This window comes from Nannospalax galili, unplaced genomic scaffold (genome assembly GCF_000622305.1).
Source record: "Nannospalax galili isolate Female #2095 unplaced genomic scaffold, S.galili_v1.0 scaffold179, whole genome shotgun sequence".
In the NCBI taxonomy this organism is placed as follows: domain Eukaryota; kingdom Metazoa; phylum Chordata; class Mammalia; order Rodentia; family Spalacidae; genus Nannospalax; species Nannospalax galili.
The window spans coordinates 1,789,148-1,811,943 of NW_008342627.1; the positions used below are offsets into that span (position 1 = coordinate 1,789,148).

At 45.8% G+C, this 22,796-nt stretch overlaps 1 protein-coding gene across 1 annotated transcript in view; it reads right to left on the reverse strand.

Annotated features, from left to right (window-relative positions):
* The window catches only part of Kcnmb2 (potassium calcium-activated channel subfamily M regulatory beta subunit 2), a 277,623-nt gene that overhangs the window by 6,839 nt on the left and 247,988 nt on the right, over positions 1–22,796 (reverse strand). Inside the window, exons 3-4 of the mRNA XM_017799521.1 lie at positions 14,818–14,988; positions 10,682–10,877 (exon numbers count right to left, since the gene is read on the reverse strand). Coding sequence (XP_017655010.1) covers positions 10,682–10,877; positions 14,818–14,988 — 367 coding nt within the window. The remainder of the gene's footprint in view (positions 1–10,681; positions 10,878–14,817; positions 14,989–22,796) is intronic.

The following is a 22,796-nucleotide window of genomic DNA, read 5'->3' on the forward strand; positions in this document are numbered from 1 at the left end:
AAAAAGGAAAAAAAAGTTTTTAAGAGTAAAACAATTGTCAGTCAAATGGTGATGCTTCTGTCAATAGGTAATATAAATAAAACAGGGTACAAATTACCTTTGAGACCTTCTGACAAGGTTGTAATATGGAGGTTAAAGCCTCCAGGGCCTGGGCTGTCCATTTCAGCGGGCTGCATGAAATGAGGACCACTTCACATGGCTCAGATGTGGGTTAACCTAGTGGGGAACCTAGTGGGTTAACCTAGTGGCACACACAGGGTTAACCTAGTGGGGAAAAGCCCGGTGTGTTGGGAGGGGGGCCCTTCCTGCTCAAACCGGCTCCACCTGGCCTATTATTGCCCCTGAAAATCCTACCAGATGCCAGTCACCCATTTCCTTTTGTTACTGATAGGTCCTTTTGTGATTATGAATGCACAGGGCAGTATAACAAGCTCCTGACTTGAGTTCATGAGATATGTTTACTGTAAGCATGTGGCCTTAGAACCAGTTTCATCTACATAATGAGGTTAATCAAGGCTTCCCGGCAGGTATCTTTGAGAATCAAATGATGAATATGCATAAGGCCTCAATAAATTTTTATTAACAGGGCTCCCTCCTGGAACATCACATCCGCACACACGATCTTCCGAGGTCCTTAATCAAGTGCCACATTGTAAGTTACGAAAGCTCTAAGGAGGGCAGACCTCCAGCTAGCTGTGCAGTCTCACAGGTCCAACTTCTCTCGTTCTCAGGGACCTGCACTGTGCTGAGCTCTGCCTTAGGATTCGCGGTGTCTGCTCCTTTCTCTCCAGCCTTGTGTGTTCTCTGGATGTGAGCAAGGATTCAGTGAAAATTTCACTCTTGTGCTATGACCACGTGCATTTTCCAAAGGGGACATGGATAGAAGGTGAAGATTTACTTACCATATGACTTTATAATGTATGTGGGGGAACACTGTATGTGACTGGCTTACAATATACGGAATGCATTTCAGGAAGTAATATTTGACTTCCTGCTCTACATTTTGTTGGGAAAAATAAAAGAAGATTGAGAAGATAAAGCCATTGTTTTTAGATCATTCTTTTATTGAGTGGGAGGCAGGGTGTTGGGAAGATTTCACTTCAAACTCTGCATGGTAGATAACAGAAGGGGATGTATTAGTGGTAATTTTATAAGCACAGCATTTTTAGGCCGTGATCAAAATATGCAAATATTGATTCCACAGGTGTGTGTGTGTGTGTGTGTGTGTGTGTGTGAACTTTCCTGATAGACATTTGGCAGGAACTGAGACTTCTTTTTTTTTTTTTTTTGTATGTGTATATCTGTGCACATTTGTATGTGTATGCATGTGTGTGTGCATGTGTGCATAGGTGTGTGTATGTGTCCCTGTGTGTGGGGCCCAGAGGTTGATGTCCTCAACTGCTTTCTACCTTAGTTTTTGAGACAGCGTCCCTCACTAGACTTGGAGCTCATTGATTGGCTAGACTGGCAGGCCAGCATGCCTCAGGGATCCTCCTGCCTCTACCTCCCTAGAGCCAGATTACAGATATGTACCACCATGCCCAGCTTTAACAGGGTTGGGGTGGGGAGTTGCTCTAGGCATTGGAACACAGGTCCCCATCTTTACATGGGAAGGATTTTCTTGACTGAGCTCCCAACCCTCAGACCTGACAGTTTCTTCTTAATCCTGAGTTTTGTTACTAAAATTTTCTTTCCCTAATCCCTTAGATCTTTGACAAAGACAGCAGTTTCCCTTCAGTGAACCACAGAGCTGGCCCACAGTAGGTCCCTCCTCTTCCAGCTGGGGAGACTTGGGCTTCGGCATCTCCTGGTGGCTTCTTCCCTTGTGTGGTTAAGAAGACCCCACAACTGCATTTCTCTCCAATTCTTTGGAACACAACTAAATTTTTCATTCCCTTGGCCTCACTTCCAGAATCTTTTACATCAACAGAGTTATTTTTACTGTCACGATAGACAGGAAGTTTGGAGAAACTACGTGTTGGGCTTTCTTAGACATGCTTCACCAGGCATCTCTGAAGCAGAGTGATGTACCATCACACTGTCATCCTAGAGATGAAAGATGGGGCGGCCGTTGGGAGCAGGATTTGGCTGAATAACCACTGTCAGCCTTTCTTCAGGTGATGGGGGTGGGGAGGAGCTGCCAACTTCTCAGGACTTCTTCAAGGAAGAAGCTTGGTTTTAATTTTGTTTGCTCTTTTATAAAAAGGAGGTATCTTATTTCAAGAAGGGGTAAGTGCTTTAATGGACTCCAAATAGTTGTTGAGTGCCAATTAATATGGCACCAATATTCCAGGTAGCCATTTATAGGTGTCAAAATATAAACAATGCAAGATGGATATTAGAGAGACTAAGGCAAGGGTTGATTCCGTGAGATAGGATGGGAATTTGCCTAAAGTCCTTTCCACAAAGGTGATACCACCACAGAGGCAGGCCAGAACCTTGCTTTAACACCTCCCAGTCACCAGAGCATCTTAGTTCACATGTCCTGAGTTAAACAAACACAGTTGCTCATGTGAAATATACGTGTTCTTGGTTCTGCAGTCCAGTAGCCTTGGGCTATTCTGACAAGTATGTTCTAAAATCCTGAGTTCTACACATTTGTGATGGGTGTGGACATTGAGAGAATAAACTGGGACCTAATTTTCTTTCCTTTTTTGAAAGCTCATTGTTACTTTTTTTTTTTTCTTTTTGAGACAGGGTCTCCCTGCAGCCCCAGCTGTCCTGGAACTTATTATGTAGACCAGGCTGGCCTTGAACTCACAGAGATCCACCTGCCTCTGCCTCCCGAGTGCTGGGATTAAAAGCAGCAAATACCCCATTTAGTTTAGATCTGTTTGGTTTGTGCTTTTAGCATCTGCTTGACTTTGGCAAGAAGGACTATTTGAAGTGTTTGGTAGTGGAAAGGAAAAATAATTCAGGCTCTGCTGAGTATGACCATTTTTTCCAGTATTAGGACAAAGTTGTCACCAGAGAGGCTGAGCTCTGTGTTGGTCCAGACCTCTTACATCTAGTACAGCATTTATGCCTGGTGTGGAGAACTGTATTCATTACCTCTCGGGGTGCTGGGATAAAACACCCAAGAAAAGCAACCTAAAGAAGGAAAGTTTTGTGTCTTGGCTCACAATTTGAGGGTATAGTCTGTCGTCGCAGGGAAGTCAAGGTGGCGGGAACTTGAGGCAGCCGGGCACATTGCACCACGGTTAGGAAGCACAGTGAGGTGTGCTCAGCTTGCTTTTCCTTCTTATTTAGTCTAAACATCTGCCCATGGGATGGTGCTGCCTACAGGCAGGTCTTCAAACTTCAACTGATCTAACCTAGAAACTTCATACAGACATGCCCAGAGTCTAACCTAATCTAGATAATCTCTCACAGGGATGCCCAAAGACTTGTCTCCAAGGTGATCCTAGACCCTGTTGACAATTAGCGTTAACCATGACAAATGGAAAAGGAGCTTCAAAGGTACAAGAGAGCCTTGGATTGGTCCATATGCAGAGTAGCCTCCACCACGGAGCCCCAGGCACGGAGAGCGAGTCAGGCCGTCTGACTTGACCTTCTGCCGAGGCCCTTTCCCCTGGGAAGGAGAAGTTTTCTTCTTGCTGCTCAGAGGCATCAAGGTTTGTGCAATCTTTGTTTAGACACACTCCCTTATTTCTGCGCAGAGATGGGCTCAGTTGCAGGATTCACTTTTGGTGTTGAATGACTAAACTTTGTCATTTACAACACAATTTCTGAATTGGTAGTTCGTAGGCTGTTTCAACAAACATCTAAGAAATATTTCAAAATTTAAGATGCTCATTATGAGGCTGTCAGGACATGTTCTCCAATTCTTTTATTAACCCTATCTGCTGAATATGCAATCTTTGCTCTGGTGGAGATGTACACCCTGACCTTTGTGGGTCTTTCTAGCCTGTGCACTGCTGTTCATATACACCCTGACCTCTGTGGATCCACGTTAACTTTTAGTTCTATTCCTCACTCAGGGTCTTCCACTTGAAACTAAGCACTTCCTGGACAGTATAGAATGATGTAGATTCTTACTTTCATCAGAATAAGTCATCAGCAAGTTAAAGACTGCATAGAATTTAGATTTTTCTGATCTCTTTTGTGTGTGTGTGTGTGTGTGTGTGTGTGTGCGTGCATGTGTTTGTATGTATGTGTGTGTTTCTGTAAATGTGTGTGGAGGCCAGACCATCTTGGCTATCATTTCTTAGGAGCTGTCCACCTTTGTTTTTGAGGCAGTGTCTCTCAGTGGCCTGGAATTCACCCGTAGGATGGGCTGGCTGGTCAGGGAACCCCAGACATCTGCCTTTGTCACCCCAGTGCTGTGATCACAGATACTGCCCACCATGCCTGCTTCTTACATGGGTTCTGGGGATTGAATTCAGGTCCTCCTGCTTGCACAGCAAGTACTTTATTAACCGAGCCATTACCCCAGCCCGGATTTCTAGAATTGTTATCTGTACTTTCTCAAGAGCAGATATTGAAGTTTTTCTTTTTAGGAAACATCAAGATAGCAAGAGTTTTAGATTTTAATTCAGTCCTAGTTTCTTGATGATGCCATCTCTTTGGGGAAATTCATTTTCTGAACTCAGTTTCATTATTGTAAAGTTAGGGTGATGATGGTACGTGCCAGGCTGATTGCTGCTCCAGTCAAATGAGGTAGTTTACATAAAATATGAGCACTGCACATGCCTGGCTATGATGGGCTTTTGTCTGGTCATTTTGTCAACTTGGCACAAACTAGAGTCACCTGGGAAGAGGGAACCTCAACTGAGGAATTTCCCAGATCAGATTGGCCTGTGGGCATGTTTCTGAGGTTTTTTTTAAAAAAGTCCTATTGATGTGTGAGGGTCCAGCCCACTGTGGGTGGTACAATCCCTAGGCAGATGAACCTGTGCTGCATAGGAAAGCTGTCTAAGTATGAGCCGGAGGGAGTGAGGCAGTAAGTAGCACTCCTCCATGGTTTCTGCTTCAGTTCCTGCCTCTAGGCTCCTGCCTTGGCTCCTCTCAATGTTGGACTGTGACCCGAAAGTCAAATAAACCCTTTCCTCCCCATGTTCCTATTGCTCATGTATCACAGCAACTGAAAGCAAACTAGCAGCTCCTGGCAAAGTTTGGCTACTATTATTTTATAAGTAGGAGCAAGCAAGTTGATTTTTGCAAGGTTTTATTTTAGCACAGTGCCTGGCAACGTTCTACATAGTGAGAATTTAGTAAACACTATTTTCCGTCTAGAGTCTCAACTTTTCTGTTTTCTGCATCCTGTCGATGCTGTGCAGAAGGAGTTACAAAGATCTCAAAGGTGTAAATGCAAAGCTAAATAACAAGCAGTGACTCTACCCTGATCTGGAAACATGTCTAGTTGTCATAACCTGATTGGGATGGATGCCAGTCATGTGGTAGGTAGAGGATGGGGATACCGCTGGGTGTCTGGCAGTAGAGGGTGGCCCCTACCTCATGATTACAATGTCAAATGCACCCAGACTGAGAAGCTCTGGTCTATATACAATATGCTCTGAAATCAGGAGACCCCCAGAATGCTTTCAAATGGGGACAGAATGGGAAGCTGAATTTGGAGTTGTGAATAATTAGCTAAATTATGGAATGCTCTCAATGAAGTAGCTATGTTCCCCATGACATTTCCAGATAAATATCACACACATGGTGTCATGGCATATACCAAAATGGATATGGTCTTTTATTTCACTCCAAACAGTATTCTAAATCTATCTTTAAATGTGTGTGTGCTGAGAATCATTGGTGAGTGAAAGGAAATTAAGTTCCCAAGGGAGATCAGGAACAAGGGGCCAACAAGCAACAGCCCAGGTGAGTTGATGCTTAGCTGCTGTTAGTGGCTCTAGTGAGAGCCTGGTGGCCGAGGGAGGCCAAGGTCCCTGAGCCATGCATAGCCCCAGAGACCATCAGCCAGCCAAGGGTTCCATAGAGAGCGTGTCAACCTCTCAGCCCTAGCAGCCTTGGCTGGACCATTGACAAGAGGCTAGGTACTGGTTTAAAGGCAAAACAAACAAACAAGCAAACAAACAAACAAGCATATGAACTCCCGGCTTCCTGTGTGTGAATGAAGATGTGACCAGCTGCTTTCTGCTACTGCTGCGGTGCCAGCCCGCCATTGTGGACTCTAATACTCTGGAACCCGCTGGGGCTCAAATTCAGAGTTTTGACATAAAAGTTAAGACCACTAAAGTGCTAGAAAAATGTTGGAATGTATTAAGAAAAAAGCGAGGCTGGAGGAGGGGGTCACACTTGTCAAACCTGGATCAATCTGAGCTTCAGTATAACAGAAGGAATTAGGACCTATTAAGTGAAGCAGGAGCCCATGTATCTGCAATACAGGAAATAAATCATAGCTGGTTATGGATAGTCCACTTTCCCCAAGCGATCTGGTCACCACCAATGAGATGAATCTGCCACAAGGGCGCACTTTACAAGTCCAGCAACCCCTCGTGCTGAGGGCGTGCGAACAAGAAACTAAGGCCGCAGAGGAGGACCTGAGAGGTTACTGCCGACTGGGAAGGGCAGCAGGAAAACCGTGACTTTATGGGGGACACTGGCCGTAGATTTTCCATAACTGGGGAAATTGAGAAAAGAATTGTTGAAATCGGTAAAATGCACAGAATGAAGCAGAAGGAGAGACAAGAGTTGGGGTGAGGGGGTGAGGGTAGAGAGAATGTCCAAATAAAGACAGAGCTTTCTAGAACAGAACGTGGTATGGGAAAGCGCTCCGTGAACGTTAAGAAAGCGAAATAAAGACACCTGCGCTGCGGTACAGAACGGACTGAAGAAAACCACAGGAAATGGTCGTTGCACTAGGTCAGGACCCCTGGCAGAAGCAGGTGAGCCAGGCTGAGTTCTCAGTTCTCAGCAGCCGTGATGCTGGCGGGAGACGGCTGGACAGGGAAGAAGCCAACCTAGAGCTCAGTGCTCAGTGCACGGACCCTCAAGAACAAACGCGGGGTAAAATGCTTCCAGGCAAACAAAAGCTGGGACAGTTCTTCACACCAGACACCGCACTGAGATAAATTCTAGGTAGCAGGTGTTTTTTTAGTCTATGGGAAAATGGCTCCGGGGGAAGAGCCAGCTGAAAGTCCGAAGCACGAGGACTTGCAGAGCTGTGTCGGGGATGCGAATATTTACCCTGCACTGCAGCAGTAATCTGCACACAAGCTTAAGTAAACACAGAACAGCGCTAATAATATGTAAGCCAGGAAAAAAACAAGTGGGGTGAAAGATTTTAAGGTCCTCAGTTGGTCAAAACTGCTGTCATAATGTTTGTGTTAAAAAAGTAAAGATACAGGACTTCGGAGGAAGTAGAGAGGTGGATCCTACAGGCAACCTAGTGACAAACGGCCTGTCTTTAAAACAAAGTGACTGAGCAGTGGCTGTCCTTGCAAAAAATATAAATAAAGGCGCTGAGAACTTGACCTCTATATAAAGATCAGTTTCAGGCAGACTGCATTGTGAATGGGAGAAAAAAACATAATGCTTAGTTTAGGAAAGGGACTTTATGAACAGTGAAAGCAGCAACCCAAAAGGAAAAGATTGACAAAATGCGATTGCAGTGAAGTTAGAAAGGTCTTTCACAAAAGACCTTGTGCAGAGAGTGAGGGAGGACACGTGGTCACATGGTTGTGGTTTGAGTCAGGTTCTATGTTTCCCAGGCTGGTCTTGAACTCCTGGCTTCAAAAGATGCTCCACCTCAGCCTTTGGAGTAGCTGGGACTACAGGCATGTACCGCAGTGTTTGTATTTACAACTCCTCTGAGGAGTATGAAAACTAATCCAGTGAAATGGTGAACTAGGGACTTGTGTTGACAGAAAAAGGGTACTCAAATGACAGATACACAAAAAGTCACCAAAACCAGGATACAGTAGCTGTAAAAATGTTGGTGAGCATTTGGAACAGTAAGAACTCACCTGCCACAGGGCCGGTGGGAAGCTCCATGGATATAGACTCTGCGGGAAAGCCTTGTTATCTATTAAGCTTTAAGATATGCATATGCTATGACCCAGATAGTTCACACTCAGATTTATGCCTGACAGGAGTGTGTGGACCTGTGGCTTGGGTGTCAAGAATCATACAAAGAAATATCTATGGCTCAGCTACCTATGATAGCCCCAAGCTATAGATAGCTCAAAATGTCTATCAACTGCAGGATGAAAAAACTAAACTGACATTCCGTAAATGTGATGGAATGTGGTAGGGAAAATGCAAATGAATGAATTACACCCAAAGGCAGGGACTGTAACCGCCTGCTGTGTGAAGGAAGCCAGGCACAGATGAAAATACTCTGTGTGAGTCCATTTATATAATGGTTTAACATTAGGCAGACTGAAAGGCAATGGTTAAGGATACGTGCTTAGGTGATAAAATACATAGAAAAAACCAGAAGCAGTTGCCTCAACAACCCGTGTGGCTGGTGGTTATCCAGCAGGGGGTGGAGGGGGCTTGGGGGGGAAGCAAAGTTTTATGTTGCTACTTGTGGTGGCTACATGGGAGCTGCTCTTTAGAATAAATATTTGGGCTACACCTGCTCCAGTCCACGTGTTTCTGTACCGTGTGACTATCTGCTCTTACAAACAAGGCAGTAGGAGAAAGAAACCAAACTATGACCAGGGCCACACTGAGGGACCAACAGGATCCTGACCTTAAATATATGATTGGAATTTGTAATGTCAGCTTTGGACCCTGCTTATAGCCCAAAGGTGCACTCACAGGTGTAGTGACAGGGCATCAAAATGGGGAAATGGAGAGTCCTACTGTCCGGTGCTCTTCATGTCTACCACCTTTAAGTTCCTTGGTGACTGGAGAGTTTTATGGGCATTCATCCATACAGGTCAGCTTCATTTAAGAATCTGACTTGGGGGAGGTCTTGGAAAACACCTGGGAAGGGGCTCAACTTTCTAAGTTTGCAGCACAGGGTTAGGGCTGCTGTTGCTCATGACTGCTACACATGAAAGAAAATAAGAGCAAACCTTTTCAAATAACCTTCTCTGACATATTCCTTATGGGGAGTCCTCTGTGATACCTGCAAGAATTCTTCCCAGTTATTGTAACCAAGGGGAAGGTGGGCTTTCTTCCTTCATACCAACCCATGAGGAGCAGACCCCTCTGCTGCTCTGGTGCTGAACCTCCATGTTGCCCCCGGTAACTGTGTCACTGACCTGACACCCCCTGCAGTGAAGAATTTTAGCAAGGAAGGTTAATACACACCAGGCTCATTTCTTGGAAATCTGCATCAGAGGTGCTGTTGGAGACTGGGATTGGTTGCTTGGCTAATTCCAGAGAATTCTGGATATCTGAGTTTGCTACCATAAACCCCAAACCCAATTTATTTAACTTGAAATTGATAATGGCAGATTAGTTCAACTGAAACATTACTGGTCATTTTAGATGTTCCTAGACCTTAGAAACATAAATTCTTCTTGAATCAGGGTCTTGATACATAGGCCTATTTCATACTCGCTATGTAGCCTTGAACCTGAGGCAATCCTCCTGCCTCATCTTTCTGAGTGTGGGGATTATAGGCTGGTGCCTCTTTGCCCTGAATAAATGTAAATTTTATGCATAGCTTTAATTCAACAAATGTTTACTATGTATCTAATATGTGGATCTCAATGTGACAGTATTGCCAGTTTGGCCTCTATGACTGCAACACACATGAAGAAAGACATACATCACTCACATAGATACATACAGCACATACATACACACATCAAATGCTAGACACACATCAAATTCTACACATACCACACACGTATATCATACACAGACATAAACCGTACACCACATATACACTATACACACATGCCATATACATAGGACACATACATGTCACACATACCACACATACGCAAACCACGCACACATATATGTACATACCACACACACTGCACATATATATTACACCCACACCACACACCCATATCACACACATACTTAACATACACACAGTACACACACTCACACAACACGCTCTATCCTAAACCCCCACACTGTGCGCACACATACACACACACACACAAAAAAAAAAACCCCACACTCTATCCTACCCCCCCCACTGCATACACACACACACATACACACACACACACACACACACACACACACACACATTCACTGTGACCACAGGTCTAAGCTCTTAGCACAACACTCTCTACCCTAACCCTCACCTATAACGGTGACCTTACAGAGACTGTGCGTTTTCTTTGGGAGAAGAGGAGCTGAGGGCCAGGGAGGTTAAGCTATCTGCCCGGGACACAGAATGAAGTGACGAGGCCATGGAAAAGCAGAATCCAGGTTTTTGCTGTGACCCCGAGCACAGGACAGGCACATGCAGATCTCTTACTGGGTTTTGTACTTGCTTTCAAAGCCTCAGCCTCCTTGTGTAGAAATGCCCTTCTACACAGGGTCAAAGCTAGACCTGCTCTACCAGGACACAGGGAACAGCTTGTCCAGCTTGTGCAGGACACAAGTGCTTCCAGGATAGATTCCAGGACTGAGTTCTGTAGTGGAGCAGGACCTGCCTCCTGGTGCAGTTCCTCTGAAATGCCTGCGGAGGGGAAGTCAAGATAGGCAGGAGACTCACGGGCCTGGGACTTAGGACAGAGATAGACAGCGGGAGTATGGCCTGGGCCTGGGACACAGCGAGCTGAGCTCCTACCTTTGGGTTGGTTTTCATGGTCTCCTCGGTGTGGTAGAGCAGGAGCCTGTCTCCGGAAGAAGTCAGGTTCACGTAGACCTGGAGGCAGGGGTACTGAGACAGCTTCCAGCAGTCTGGACCACAGCTGAAGGAGCAGTTGAACGTCTCTGTGATGGACACGTTCAGCAAGGTGCACTGAGCCTCTTCCGTCCACACACTGCAGGCAAGGGGCCAGAATGAACACAGGGCCCGGAGCTTCGGGAAGGGGGGTGATCATAGAGGACCAGGGATCAGCTGCAGAACTGCAGGGGCCTCCCCCAAGTCCATGATGCACATGTCTGTGTAAAGCTCATGACTTCGCACACACCAGCTTTAAGCATGTTACCGCACAGCACTTTCTCAGTGACGTCCACTTATTGTTTTGTCTTTACTGAATTTGCTGATAAACCGAATACATGCTTTATTTTTATTATTTATTTTTTTGGTCTTTTTGAGACAGGATCTCCCTGTAGCCACAGCTAGCCTGGCACTCACTATGTGGATCAGGCTGGCTTTGATCTCACAGAGATCTGCCTGCCTCTGCCCCCTGAGTGCTGGGACTAAAGGAGTGCACCACCATGCCTGACACATGCTATATTTTTATGTTTTGGATTTTGAGACAGGTCCTTGATAGGCATCTCAGACTGGCCTCACACTTGCTGTTGAGCTCAGGTTAGCATCAAAGTTGCAACCCTCTTGTCTCAGCCTCCTGGGGGCTGGGGTGACAGGTGTACCCTGGGCTCTCCCTGTATTTCTGCCTTGCACAGCCTCTTGCTGGGCCTTGGTCCTTTCTTCCCAACCCCACCTGGCCCAGTTTGTTTGCAGAGAAGGTGTGAGGAATATGAAGGATGGTGGTAAAGAGGCAGAAGCAGTGTGGGTTGGACTCAAGTTAGAGGCGAGATACAGCATCATAAGGTCAGTCTAATGAGGGAAAGAAGATAACGCAGCCCGTTGAGGATGCCAAGAACCGTTGCTTATTACTCCCTTTCTCTCTTGTTAGTGCTTTATGTAAACTAGCTCCTCTGTCCCCTCAACAACCTTGTAGGTTGGGTGTCAATCCCTTTCAAAGATGACTGAATTGAGGGTCACAGAAATCAGGTCACCTAGTCAGGGCTTCAAGACTTTGAACTGATAGAAACCGACTTGGCCTAATCTGCTATGTCTTTACAGCTTGTTCTGTTGTGCTGAACCGCATCCCCAGGAAGTCAACAGAAAACAAACCCTTCTGTGCAGACTAAAGGGTCAGCTGGGATGCCTGGTCCTGTCTGCTTTGCAATCCCAGCTACCCACTGGTCAACTGTCACTTTAAAGTGCCTTCCATTTTGTGGTCAAAGTGAGCATTTGTAATTAGGAAGTTACACACTGGCCACCCAGGTTTTCCTTCTGGATATAAGCTGGTGAGTGCATGTGTTCATGAGGGTCGTGACCGTGCTTTTGGCTGGGTATGCAGGAGCAGCCCCTGGGCTGTCCGTTTTGTGCAGTCTTATGCCAGATGCAGGCAATGAGACCCAATCTCCTCTCATGAAGAAAATTTTATTTTCCTGGAACATGGATGGTCAGAATTTGCTTTAACAATGAGGAAAAAAAAAAAAAAGACTTAGATGGTTCTAAGCAGATGTGAGGATCTGAAAGAGGGTTTGGAATCAGCAAACGTGGGGACAGGCATCAGCGCTTCCATTGAGGAGGCGAGCACAGCTGACCGTGTCAGAGACACAGCAGACTAGCCCCGATGTGAAAGGGAAGCAAAAGACTGTATTTCCGCCAGGCTTGGCTTCTGAAATGAAAGCATTCATTTAGCTGGAGGAATGATCGCCACAAAACGGTTTGATTTTCTTTCGGACTTGAAACCACACACTTTCACTGAAAGGGTCATGTTTCCTTGAGCCCAGCCAAGGCAGAACCCTCCATCAGCCCAGCAATGCCGGCTGCTCTGCTGCTTATGACAGCGATGAGGGGCCGCTGTGGGGTCTATCAGGTGTCTGGGGCGGGGGTGGGGGTGGGGTGGTGGTGGTGGTGCTTGAAACACTCACAGCTGCCTACTTCTCTATTCAGTTACCAAAGGTCAACGTGAACCACGGAAAGGACCCAACATCCGCTACCTGAGAGCTTGCTCTCTAATGGCCTTAGGCTCTGCAGCACATTAGGACCACCTAGAAGGTTTCAGAACATACTAATGACAGGGTCTGGCTTCAGTCCAGTTGAATCTGACTTCAGGAGGCGGTGTGTGGCCTGGATCTTTGGAAGTTTCAGACAAGCTGTAACGGGTAGTTGGGAATGACTTGATGTGTGATGGAGAACTACTGTGGGGCAGGTGACCAGCTGCGGAACTGCAGGCTTCTAGGCCCTGGGATTTGTGGGATGCGGCGTTGAATCTTTGCTCTGCCACATCCTGTGTGTGCGTGTTCCTGTGTGTGTGCATAAATATGTGCATGTGTGTTCCGGTGTGTACATGAATATGTGCATGTGTGTTCATGTGTGTGTGCATGCATGCATGCACGTGTATGTGTCTGCACATGTGAGTGCACTTGCATGTGCATGCACTTGAATATGTACATGCACATTCATGTGTGTATGCACTTGAAAATGTGAATGTTCATGTGTGTATGAATATGTGAGTACATTTGCATGTGTGCATGTTCATGTGTGATGGCACATGTGGATGCACTTGCAAAAATGTGTATGTATATGTGTGGTATGTATGTGTGTGTTGTGTGTATGAATTATGTATTGTGTGTTTTGTGTATATGATGTGTGTTGTGTGTGTGTTGTATATGTGGTATGTGGTATCTGTGTGATGTGCATGTCCAGTGTGTGTGTGTGGTATGTGTCTGCATATGGTGTGTATGTGGTGTGTGTATATGTAGTGTGTGGCATGTGTTGATGTGTGTTGTCTGTGTGTATGTGTGTATATATGATGTGTAATTTGTGCTGTGTGGCATGTATTGTGTGTATGTGGCATGTGTATGTGTTATATGTACTGTATGTTGTGTATGTGCTATGTGTTGTGTGTGGTGTGTGTATGTGTTGGATGAATTGTATGTTGTGTATGTGTTGTGTGTTGTATGTGTCATGTTGTGTAGTGTGTTGTATGTATTTCATGTTGTATATGTACTGTGTGTTATGTGTGTATACTATGTGTTTGTGTAGCATGTGTCGTATGTATCGTATGTTGTGTATGTGCTGTATGGTGTGTGTGTGTGTGTGTGTGTGTGTGTGTGTGTGACCAGAAGATAATTTCAGATGTTTTTCCCGGGAACACTGTGCACCTTCTTGCTTTTCAGTCAGGGTCTGCCTCGGCCTGGACACCCCAAGTTGCTAGACTGGCTGGCCGGTGAGCTCTGGGAATCTGCCCGTCTCCACCTCCTCGGGGCTGGGACTGCAAGTGCAAAGCACTGTGCCTGGGGTTTCATGTGGGTTGTAGGGATCCAGCTCAGGACGTCATGCTTGTGTGGCAAGCACGCTGTCGAGGGCCGTCTCCCCAGCTCATGTGCTGCATCCAGTGTCTCCACATTATGAGTCACTCACCTGTGGAGTAGCTGTGAGAGAGAAGTGCTGTATGTGGGGCTCAGGCGCATGGCAAGCAGTTCACATACAGAGCTCTGCTTATCATTAGTACCAACCAGCACCACTGGGAAACACTGTATCTGTCACCTATGAAAGCTGTTAGGAAAGTAGATGAGGAAGATGACACTGGGGATGAATGGATGATGGGGAGGAGAGCAGAGGGGAGGAGGGAAGGGGAGAGAGGAGGGGAGGAGAGCAGAGGGGAGGAGGGGAGGGGAGGAGAGCGGAGGGGAGGAGAGCAGAGGAAGAGAGCTGAGGGGAGCTGTCCAGGCCCAGCCTTACCTCTGCATGTAGGAACGCAGTAGCGTGATCCCCAGCAGGAAGTACATCATGATGGAGCAGGCCATCATGGCCAGTCCCAGGAGAATGGCCCGGTCCTCCCCAGCCTTCAGCGCCGTCACCGTTTTCCTCTTGTCTAGGAGGTCGTGGTCCCTGATTTTTTGGTAGATGTTTCTGAGGTTGAAAACAATAGTCTTAAGAGGGGAGGGGAGGAGAACGGAGGGGAGGAGGGGAGGGGAAGAGAGCTGAGGGGAGCTGTCCAGGCCCAGCCTTACCTCTGCATGTAGGAACGCAGTAGCGTGATCCCCAGCAGGAAGTACATCATGATGGAGCAGGCCATCATGGCCAGTCCCAGGAGAATGGCCCGGTCCTCCCCAGCCTTCAGCGCCGTCACCGTTTTCCTCTTGTCTAGGAGGTCGTGGTCCCTGATTTTTTGGTAGATGTTTCTGAGGTTGAAAACAATAGTCTTAATGAGGCTCACAGGTAATCTGCTGCCCCTAGAGGGCGGATGGCTTCCTGCTCAGCCCTCCTAGGGCTCAGGATCCTCAGGAGCCCTGGGAATGTCCCTGGGGGAAGCTGGGTCTTTGCATAACCCCTGGTTGCCAACATGCATCCACACACATCACACACATCTACACACAGCATGTACACACATCTACACTCATATATATCTATACACACACATCACACACAACCATGCACACACATTGCCATACACATCTACAAATGCGCACAAACATGTGCATAGTCACATTTATGCACACAAGCATGTACACACACAACCATACACACACATCTACACATGTAAGCATGTACCCTCACAAGCACAGAGACAGGCATGGAGCAACCCTGAGCAACAGAAGAGGGTGTCGATCCCCTGGAAACAGAGTTACATACAGTTGGATCTGTGGGTGCTGGGAACCAAAGTTGGGTTTTGTGTAAGAGCAGCCGGTGCTCTTAACTCTGGGCCATCTCTCCAGCCCCATGATTCCTAATTCTTTGCTTTGGGAACTCATTTCTCACTATAAGTTAATTTCCTCTGTCCATTCTAGAGAAGGACAGTGTTCCTTCAACCCTGTAAACAATGCCTTGGGTTTGTTGACTTTGTCATTAATGAAGTTGATAATCATTGGCGTATAATTTCTGAATCTACTTGGACATTGATGCAAAGAAATTGCAAGATACACCAGGGATCTACCGGTGTAACCCTCCTCCCTCGGTAGGGATGGACGGAGCTCCTCTGCCCGGAACTTGGGCTTTGCTGGCTTGAGCTTTTAAAGCCATGTGAAGATGTGCCAGGTTACTGGGTCATCTTCCTTTTTCTTTTTAGACATTCTAAAACACTCATGTGCAATAGAAACCTGTCAGTCAATTGGGGCCAGGCTCCATGGATCTGGGCAGGTTTATTGGGTCTTCGGTTTCTTGTTTGGGAGCAGCACAGGGAAGGACAGGCAGGTTGGAGCTGAATCATCTCCCAAGTTCAAACCCTGATGTTTCCGCAGAGCTCAACATTGAGTGTCTTTCCCAACACTTCTCACCTTGTCTCTCCTTAGCCTGGAGCCCATGAGAGAGCCATCTTACCCCCCCAGCACAGGGACTACCGACATGCACCCCCACTTCCAGATTTTTATACATGAGTGCTGAGGATCAAACTCAGGCCCTCAAACTTTCAAGACAAGTACTTTACTGCCTCAGCTATCTTCTCAAGGGAGGAGACAAGGGAACTTTGGACTGGGGCCGTGGAGCTGGGAAGATCACGGCCCATTGTGTCTGGGAACAGAAGGAAGAACAGAATGCTAAAAATGAAGATAAAGTTCAACTCATTTTTTTTTCTTTAGCCTTAAACCAAAAGCGAATATGTAGAAGAACGACCTCAGATTTTCCCCTAAGATTTTTTTTGGGATGCAGTAACTAACTCCAAGGATGCTGGAAAAAGTCATATGGAAACCTATTAGTTATAAGTTTCATACACACATAGACTCATATAAATGAGTTTAATTGGAGTTACTCTACACAGAGGCTAATATTCCTCCCAGAAGTCACAGGTCACCAAATAAAAAGCCCACTGCAGGTGTGGGATACCTCTCCTTGAGCTGCTGGTCAGGGGTGTCACAGAGACCCCCCAAACAATACAGGCTATTGCCATTGCTCTTGGTTGCCCAGAAGAACTTGATGGTAAGACCCTATTGCTGAAGATACCACACACTTTGGTCACAGGACAATGGAGAAATCAAGTCGGTATTGACCAGGAAGCCTCCTCCCTGCTGACTAACCCTCACAGCACTGGAAGGTGCTGTGCAGGCTTCTGGGGGAAAAGTCACCAACAGCCTTACCCAGCTGGGCTACGATAATGACTAACCTGGCGATAGTGCCACAAATGTAACGGGGTAACCAGCTGATTTCTGCTTGGATTTAAGGCCTGTTCCACAGGAGGAATCATATGCCTGGCGAATCTGGTTAAGGAGTCATGGTTGGGGAGCTCACAGTCCCCAGGAGGTGAACCGAATACTCTTATTCTGCTAAATGGAGATAATAACAAACTACCCTCCAAATTCACAGCTCTCTCCCACAGATTAGTGCAGCTTGTAAACCTCATCGGAGAACTTTCTTTATGAAGTGGATGGTGGTTAACACAGCACTGAACAGCTGATCAAAGTACAGAGAATAAGTGATTGTGAAGTGTTCAGCCACAAATGGGACATCTGTATCACACCCATCCCCAAGGCTCAGGGACCAGCTCAGATGAGGGGTGGAAAGACTGTAATAGCCAGAGTTCATGGACTACTGGAGCAAAATAGAATCTTCTAGACATTGCAGGATAGTTATACTTCTGAACTCACAGCAGCTGTGGTTGTTTGCATAAAACCTGCACAAAATCAAGCCAGTTACTCTTCCAGCATGGAGTGGGAAGGGTTCATGAGCCCCCAACCCTAGCTGAGGAGCTATGGAGACAGTCGATGGCTTCTGGGGGAGGGAGAGTCAGTTTTCCTTGACGGTGTGACCCTGGTAGGTCGATCACACTTCAGAAGTATATGGACATCATAAACTGAGTTGATGAATTATTAAATTTAAAAAAGGGGGAGGCATGAAATTGGGGGGTAGAGAGGTGGGGATGGATCTGGGAAGACTTAAGGGGAATGAATAGGGTGACTATGACCAAAATACATTGCATAGAATTCTCAAAGAATTAGTGCAAATATTTTAAAGGAGATTTGTCTTTCATCACTAATGATCCCTGGGAAATAAACAGTGGAACCCACTGCTCAACTTTGCTGGTGAGGAGCAATGCCCCTTGTTTGTGTTGTTTCTGGGATGGATCCTAAAATATTTGGATTCCTTGTAAAATTTTGTATGTTTAAATCTGTTTTCAAAGGTTTTGGGGTATTGATCTAGTAGTCAGTGTACAAAGTTAATGATTAGTTTGTTGTTATTATTTTTAAGATTTATTTATTTACTTAACGTGTGTGTGTGTGTATGTGGGGAGGGGCAGGTGCATGTGTACCACGGTGTGTGTATGGAGCTCAGAGGTCAACTTGTTGGGCCTCTTCTCTCCTTCCTTCTTTCTGAGGCACGGTCTCTCTTGTTTCCGCTACTGAACTGCGTATTCAAGCTTCCTAGTGATTCTCCCCTCTGACCTCATCTCCCTGAAGAGTGCTGGGATTACAGACAGGTGCCACCGCACCTGGCTTTTTACATAGATTCAGAGGATCAAATTCAGGTCTTCAGGCTTACGTGGTTAAGCATGTTTACCCTCTGAGCCATCTCCCCAGCTCGCCACCTTATTTTAAAGTCGCCTTCATGATGTAGATGGCATAAATTGTACTCTTTGCTTGAGAAGTGGATATACTGTAGGAAGGTGATAATGAAACGTTTGCTTTTGTCTCCTAATTTTCCGGGGCCAAGCCCTTTCTGGATTTCTCTCACCTTCACTCACTTTCAAATGTTCATTATCACTGCGAGAGGCTGGGGACGGCCCTGTTTCTTGTTATTTTCCAGCTCAAGCCCAGGGCCTTTGGAGTAGGTGGCCAGTCTGCTTTTGCTTCCCATAGACTGACAACTTCCTGTCCTCTAAGTTTCCTGATTTATTTTTGAGATTTTCTCTGGAAATGGTAGGGTTAACATCAAAGCTCTTTAAACTTGACCCTATGTGAACTTGAAGAACAAATTGGTGCCCATTAGCAGCTAAAGCCAGTGGGCGGGAAGACTTCTGAAGTAGGAAAGACAGGCTCAGGCTGAGTGGTTTCAAAGACCTGCTGCAAAATAATAACCTGTTCTTACTTGGCTAATATTATTTATCAACATGCATTTAACTCTGACAGCTACTGTTGAGATCTGCATTCCCTGCAGATGGAAGCCAGCGACGACTGAGCAATAGCTACTCCGCTATGCCAGTCTACCATAAAAAGAGGGATGTCATCAGTCAGTACTGTGACAGGAGGCACAGAAAAGTGATTCAAGTGAGTCATCTCAACAGGAATCACAATCTGAAGACAGTTAGCAAATGTTCTTTGTATGCTCCGGAATGGGAAGGAAAGAGTGGGAAATGCCCACAGCTATGTGGAAAATCAGGATATCTGATTTCAGGTGGGACGTAGCTATGGAATCCATCAGTAAATGGTTATTGAACGACTGGATAAATGGAAGACTGATTGCAGCACTTGGAAGAAGAGAGCTCCAGATCAGGAGGTTGGGTCTACATGTGTTGTGAGTGCTGGTGACCTTTCTGCATCTGGGGACAGGTCCCTGACAATAAGAAGAAAGACATGAAAATAAGTGTCAATGGAGGGTGAGGAGTTCCTGGTGGAATGACTCATAGTGTCCTATGAGAGTAAGAAGGTAGGAGGTTCCTCCAGTTTGAAGGACCAGGACAGGGTGTGAGGTTGCAAAAGATTCCTGTAAAGTAGCATCTTCAACAGAACCTTCAAGACTGATTAATGGCTAACCAGAGGCGACACGGAGTTGAGGGTATTTTAGATGCAGGAATCACAGGAGGGCAGAGCTGCAGACTTGGAATTGCACAGCGAGCATCAGAAAGGACTCTGCCAATGTTCCAGGGAGGAGCGCTGCACACAGCACCCTGGGGAGGAATATGGGGTCACCAGGCTCTGGAAGTCGTTCTAAAGAGTGGCCCTTTTCCTGTAGTTAATGGGATGCTGTCAGCAGGTGATATGATCAGAATTGATTTTCAGATTGATCGTTGTGCCTGTGGTGTACAGATCAGAAGTGAGACAAGTCTTAAATCAGAGACAGGAACTGGGAGAAGGTTCCAGTAGCACTGGCAAGGGATGATGAAGGCTGCATCCTGGATGAAGATAGGATAGAGAGAGGAGGGGACATAGAGAACTACCCAGGAGATAAAGTGACGTGGTGTAGTGATTGACGGAATATAGAGGACAAGGGGTGGCAAGAAAGGTAGATGGCTGAACTTCGTGCCACAGTGTTTGGTGACGGACACAGTGATGTGTGTGGGAAGGCTGGACTCTTTGGAGAATGGAAGTTATTATTGAATCTCCAGGACAAGTCTAAACACAATGGAGGTCTTGGTGGGGGCAGCGAGCTGGCTCTGGGGGTGAAGGCGTCTGCTGCCAAGTCTGAGAACCTGAGTTTGATCCTTGGAACCGACTTGGTGGAGAGAACCGGCTTCTGCAAGTTGTCCTCTGACCTCTGCATCAAGGATGTGTGAAATGAGTGCATGCATACACAGAGTAGCTAAATAATAAATGCAATGTTAAAGGTCTTTGCAAACAAAACATTTTCAGTTTTACAGTAAAGCTTCATTTTCACCCCAACCAATAGTCAGTACATCACTGTTTTATCTCAAGTTCAATATTTGGATAATTTCTTAAACTTTGATATCAGAACTCAGTTTGACTCATAAGCAAACCAACTATGAGAATACATACATACATACAAAAATGGACATGAGGAGTAAAAAGCTCAGGAAAGCTGTTCTCCTTTGTCTCCTCCCATTTAAATTCACATTTCATTGGTGTCTGTCATACAGGGAGAAAGATATTCCAAAGGTCTAGGAGAGACCATCTGGGAATTGGGTTATCTGTCCATTTGTTTTGTGTGTGTGTGTGTTCTTGTGTCTCTGTGCACATTTGTGTACATGTGTGCATGTGCATGTTTGTGCATGCATGTTTGTGCACACATGTGTGCATATGTGTATACATGTGGAGGCCAGAGGATAACCCTGGCTGTCATGCTTCAGGAGCCAACCACCTTGTTTGTGGAGACAGGGTCTCTCACTGGCCTGGAACTCACCATGTAGGTTAGGCTGGCTGTCCAGTGAGCCCCAGGGATCCTCCTGTCTCTGCCTCCCCAGTGCTGGGATTATAAACATGCACCAACATGGTATGTGAGTGTGTGTGTGTGTGTGTGTGTGTGTGTGTGTGTGTGTGTATGTATGTGTTTTGCTGACTGAGCCATGTCCCCAGCTTACCTGTCAACAGTGTTAAGTCTTCATAAGGTGGAGCACAATGTGTTAATTTGGGGGATGCAAAGTAGGGGGACGTTGTTTTCTGGAGCAGCAGGAAGACAACACTACAGACCTGGCGATGAGGCCGAGCTGACTGTCCAGTGCAGAGGGAGGCATGCCAGGCTGTGAGGGTCAGCAGTAAGGCTAAGGCACCCAAAGCCAGGAGCTGACGGATCAGTTCACTTAGCAAATAAACCTATCTGCTTTACCTACTTATAGATTTTATAAAGGCTTATTTTAAGGAGAATTATTATCATTATTATTTTTTATTTTATGTGTATGAGTGCATTGCTTGCCTAATGTAGGTAAGTGCACCCGTGTCGTGCAATGCCCGTGGAGGTCAGAAAAGGCAGTCGGATCCCCTGGGACTGGAGTTATGGACAGTTGTTAGCTGCCATGTGGGTGCTGGGATTCGAACCCGGGTCTTCTGTAAGAACAACCAGTGTTCTTAACCACGGAGTCATCTCTCCAGCCCCAGAGAATCATAGTAAGTGGATATGAAGAAAATTTTCTTCCTGATACTTTAAATGGCACATTTTAATGTGTTTCATTATGAAGTACATTGTGAGGAGGATATTCTTGGGGCTGGAGAGATGACTCAGTGGCTAAACAAACTTGTTATTCTTCCAGAGGATTCAAGTTCAATGTCCAGTACCCACACCCGGTAGCTCACAACTGCCTGGAATCTAGCTCCAGGGGATCTGGCACCCTCTTCTGGCCTCCAAACACCACCCCCCTACACACACACTTGGTATTCATTCACACAGATACAGACATATACACATAAATAAAAATAATAATGTCTTTTTAAAAAGATATTATCCAAAATAATTTAAAATTGGGTTGATTTTGACTAACACAGAAACCAACAACTGACCACTGTGCAGAGAACAAGAGGCTGCAGAGTGCTCATCCCTGTTCACCTGTATCAAACTTCTGCCTCCCAAGGCTCAGGGATCATTGTGGAAGAGGAGATGGAAAGATTGTAAGAGTCAGAGGTGGTGGGTGACACAAGGAAACAGAGTCTTCCAGCTGGACAATTACTTGTATGAACTCACAGCAATGGTGAGAGCATGCACAAGTCCCATGCAACCTCAAACCAGGCAAAATCCCAGCATAGACATGGGGAAGTGGGTAAGAAATCCCAACCCAAGCTAAGGAACTTTTGATAACTGATGGCTGCTGGGAGGGGGAGAGTCTCTCACAGGGATGGGACACTTGGTCTTAACCAGGCTCCAGTGGATGGACTCACACTGAGGGACATACGTACATGTGGGGACACAAACCACGACTATAGACTGTACTGTCTATATACAGTGTGCATTGAGTTGGGTGAGGGGCAGTAAAGATGATTTTCTGTATGAAATCTGCAAAAATTCAATAAAAAAATTTAAAAATTGGTTTGATTTTTTTTTAAAGGCTGGGTTTCCTAGTCCCTTTATAAATATATTCTTATAACTATATTCATAAAAGTGTGCCTGTTGAGTACGTGTGTAAGTATATTATTCTGAGAGAGGTAATAAAATTTTCACATCTCTCATGGGGCCCTTTCAGCTTATTTTGGTTTCTATTTCAGCCTTTTTGTAGTTGTTTGCTGTTTTCCTGACATCTTGGCTTCTCTGAGAGTTTTCTTCCCAGTTTCCCTTTATGACTGTTATCACTCTGAAGGACTGTCAGCATTATCAATTAATCAAAATTTCTTTCTTTTCAGTGTTTCAAAGGCCTATGGTTTTGAGTGGGAATTTTTAAGAAGATCTATTTTGTTTTCAATTA